Raw genomic sequence first — 3,128 nt, 5'->3', positions numbered from 1 at the left:
CCCATCAAAAGGTCCACATATTCCAAGATCTCTGCATTTGATAGTGAGGGAAAGTTTTGCATGTTTAGGAAAGAAAAAAATAGTTTTAAAAAGTTCTCTATTTTATAAAATGAGGACCTGTAAATGTTTCCAAAATTTGTAATCATTGTTCCAAGACTTTTGTGACCCAGCCTAACAAGTCTGGAAGGGTTCTCTTGCAGTTAAAGAAATTTTAGGCTTTCTGTGTAATAGAAATTTATTGGCAATTCTATCTTGAACCCCTTGCATCCCCACTCCAGGTCTCTATGCACAGGGTGCAAAGACTGCATGTAATGTACACCTTCCATCTCCTCACCAATAGGCCAGTGGAGAGTAAACTCTGAGCACATCCCCCACAAGTCCCCACTATGAGGCAAGCTTGCAGCTAGAAGTCAGGCCCATTTTGGTTAATTTATCTGGAAGTTAAAGTTCTCTGTCTAAATGCAATGATTATTTATAAGCATGTGCATGTCCATTTGTTCTAGCACAATTTGAAAAATCTCCCCTTTCTCCTTGGACATCCTTTGTTGTGTGGTTAAAAAAAATCAGTTGATTATAGTCATATTGAACTGGTTTTGGGTTTTGCTCTACTGAAAAATAATAATCAGGGATTAGCTTTACAGAGAAGATCTAGGGGGAACATCTATAGACTTGCAAATTACTGGGAAGAAGGTAGGTTAAAGGGTAATCATGTAGTTAAACTAAAGTTAGGTGAAGGAATACATCAAAGAAGATCCTAATCTCAAATTTTCTGGAGAGGCTTCTATGTATCCAATACAAACTTAGAAATCTGTGTAAGAGAAAGTGTATAGAACTCAGAAGGTAATAGCCTTATTTATTTTTACAGCTTTATATTTCAGGACTAACTTCTTTCTTTCAAAATTAGGAGTACAGTATGAATTTAGAGACGATGGAAAATCATGGATATTTTTTGGATTTATTCTTTCAGTTTTACCTAAACCAAAATCGACATCTTTTATAAAACTACCGTTGGCAACATGAAGAAAACAAAACAGAGGGCTCTCTTTCTAATCTGTCCTTTCACGAAGACTAATTTTGTAAATGAAAATATTTTATTTATTTCCTTTTTGTGTACTATTGAATTGGATCCGACTGCACAGGAAGAAGTTGCCCCTCCTTCTTCAGCAGAAGATCTGGTGGATTTGAACTGCTTGCCTTCAGTATTGCAGTGCAGCTTCTTGCCACTAAGCCACCAGAGCTCCCTCATAAAGATAATTCTAGTTCCAGCTTTACTTAATATCCTAATCACCCAAACTTTATAATGATCACGTGTGTAGGAAATAGGAGTTATGTTTGCCCATGTACATTAGCCTTATTTTCCAATTTCTTTTAAGATCTAGAAATAACAAATGGCTAGCACAGTTATGGTGAAGATCAAAGTTTGAACTTATTTTGAATTTCTGTGTCTGTGCTTTTACTGACTTTGGGTATTGTCTGGAAGGAGTCCTGTTGTAGTAGACAAAGGAGAAGAGAATTTTCAATAACTATGTCATCCTACAATCTGACCTCAAGCCATCCAAGTGCTTTCTTGTTGATGGGAATCCCAGGCCTTGAGCACCTACATGGCTGGATCTCCATCCCCTTCTGCTCAGCATATACACTGGCCGTATTGGGCAACTGCACCCTGCTCCTCATTATTTTCTTTGATTCAGCCCTCCATGAACCCATGTATATCTTCTTGGCCATGCTGGCAGGCATTGACCTGGTCCTCTCCACATCAACACTCCCCAAAATGCTTGCCATATTCTGGTTCAAAGATAAGGAGATCACTTTCTACGCCTGTCTGACTCAGATGTTCTTTCTCCATACCTTCTCCATCATGGAATCGGCAGTGCTATTGGCTATGGCCTTTGATCGCTATGTGGCCATTTGTAAGCCACTGCACTACAACACAGTGTTGACTGGATCTCTGATCATCAGAATTGGCATGGCTGCTGTGATCCGAGCTGTGACGTTTACGATTCCACTTCCCTTTCTGCTGAGACGCTTCCATTATTGCCGAGGCCGAGTGATTCTCCATTGCTACTGTGAGCATATGGCTGTGGTAAGGCTGGCCTGCGGAAACACACGCTTTAACAATGTCTATGGCATCGCTGTGGCTGTGGTTATTGTGGTGCTGGATCTGCTCTTTGTTATCTTATCATATATTTTTATCCTTCGGGCAGTCCTACAGCTTGCTTCTCAGGAGGCCCGCTACAAGGCGTTTGGGACATGTGTGTCACATGTAGGTGCCATTCTGTCTTTCTACACACCTGTTGTCATCTCCTCAGTCATGCATCGTGTGGCTCGACAGTCTGAACCATATGTCCACATTCTTCTTGCCACTTTTTATCTGCTTTTCCCACCCATGGTCAATCCCATTATCTATGGTGTCAAGACAAAGCAGATTCGTGAAAGGGTTATAGGACTCTTTCTGAGAAAGGAATAAATGGGATCACAGGATAAGTGGGAAAATGTGAACAGTTTGAATACTGGCATTTTGGTGCAGCATAACAGGAAGTGTAAAGGCTACCAGCATCCCCACTTGTAGTAATTTTCCAGTATAATGGAGAAAATAGTTGGTGTCTTGAATATGGGAAGCCAATACTAAATATTTGCAATAAACTGAATGCTATTTTTTTAAAAAGGAATATAATATATTCATATAGTAAGAAGTATATTATGAAAATATCACAGAATCACTAGTGTGATTCAAGAGGTTATTATAGGTCTTTAAGTCCTGGATTATTATATTCTTTTTTTAAACAATAGCATTCAGTTTATTGCAAATATTTAGTATTGGCTTCCCATATTTACCCTCTTTTTATCATAACTATGTTATCATCTAGATAAGCATCGTTTATACACAAACAAACAAACAAACAAACAAACAAACAACAAACATAATAAACTCAAAGGAATAATTTTTAAAATCTCCATATGATCAGAAGGATTCAGGTTGAATATTCCTTGAAAGTTTGTTTTAATTGTCCCATTGCCACATTGCTTGTCAAAACCAGTTCTGATTAATCTCCTTTGTAGTGTGTCCTTTGCCCTTTCCTATCACTCCTCCCTGAGAGAGATTTCACCCTGCTTCGTAAGGAAAAGGG

At 38.7% G+C, this 3,128-nt stretch overlaps 1 protein-coding gene across 1 annotated transcript; it reads left to right on the top strand.

Annotated features, from left to right (window-relative positions):
* The first annotated feature begins 1,525 nt into the window (after positions 1 to 1,525).
* Positions 1,526 to 2,467, top strand: LOC102866710 (olfactory receptor 52K1-like). The gene has a single exon (XM_006885528.1). The coding sequence runs from the start codon at positions 1,526 to 1,528 to the stop codon at positions 2,465 to 2,467; it is 942 nt and encodes a 313-aa protein (XP_006885590.1).
* Positions 2,468 to 3,128: the final 661 nt, after the last annotated feature.

This window comes from Elephantulus edwardii, unplaced genomic scaffold (genome assembly GCF_000299155.1).
Source record: "Elephantulus edwardii isolate Elephantulus edwardi_28Jun2011 unplaced genomic scaffold, EleEdw1.0 scaffold00044, whole genome shotgun sequence".
Classification (NCBI taxonomy): Eukaryota; Metazoa; Chordata; class Mammalia; order Macroscelidea; family Macroscelididae; genus Elephantulus; species Elephantulus edwardii.
The sequence above is the reverse complement of the archived record's forward strand: the minus strand, read 5'-3'. Positions and strand labels throughout refer to the sequence as shown.

Excerpts from the sequence above, each read along its gene's own strand:
- LOC102866710 (XM_006885528.1), top strand. The coding sequence starts at position 1,526 with ATGTCATCCTACAATCTGACCTCAAGCCATCCAAGTGCTTTCTTGTTG.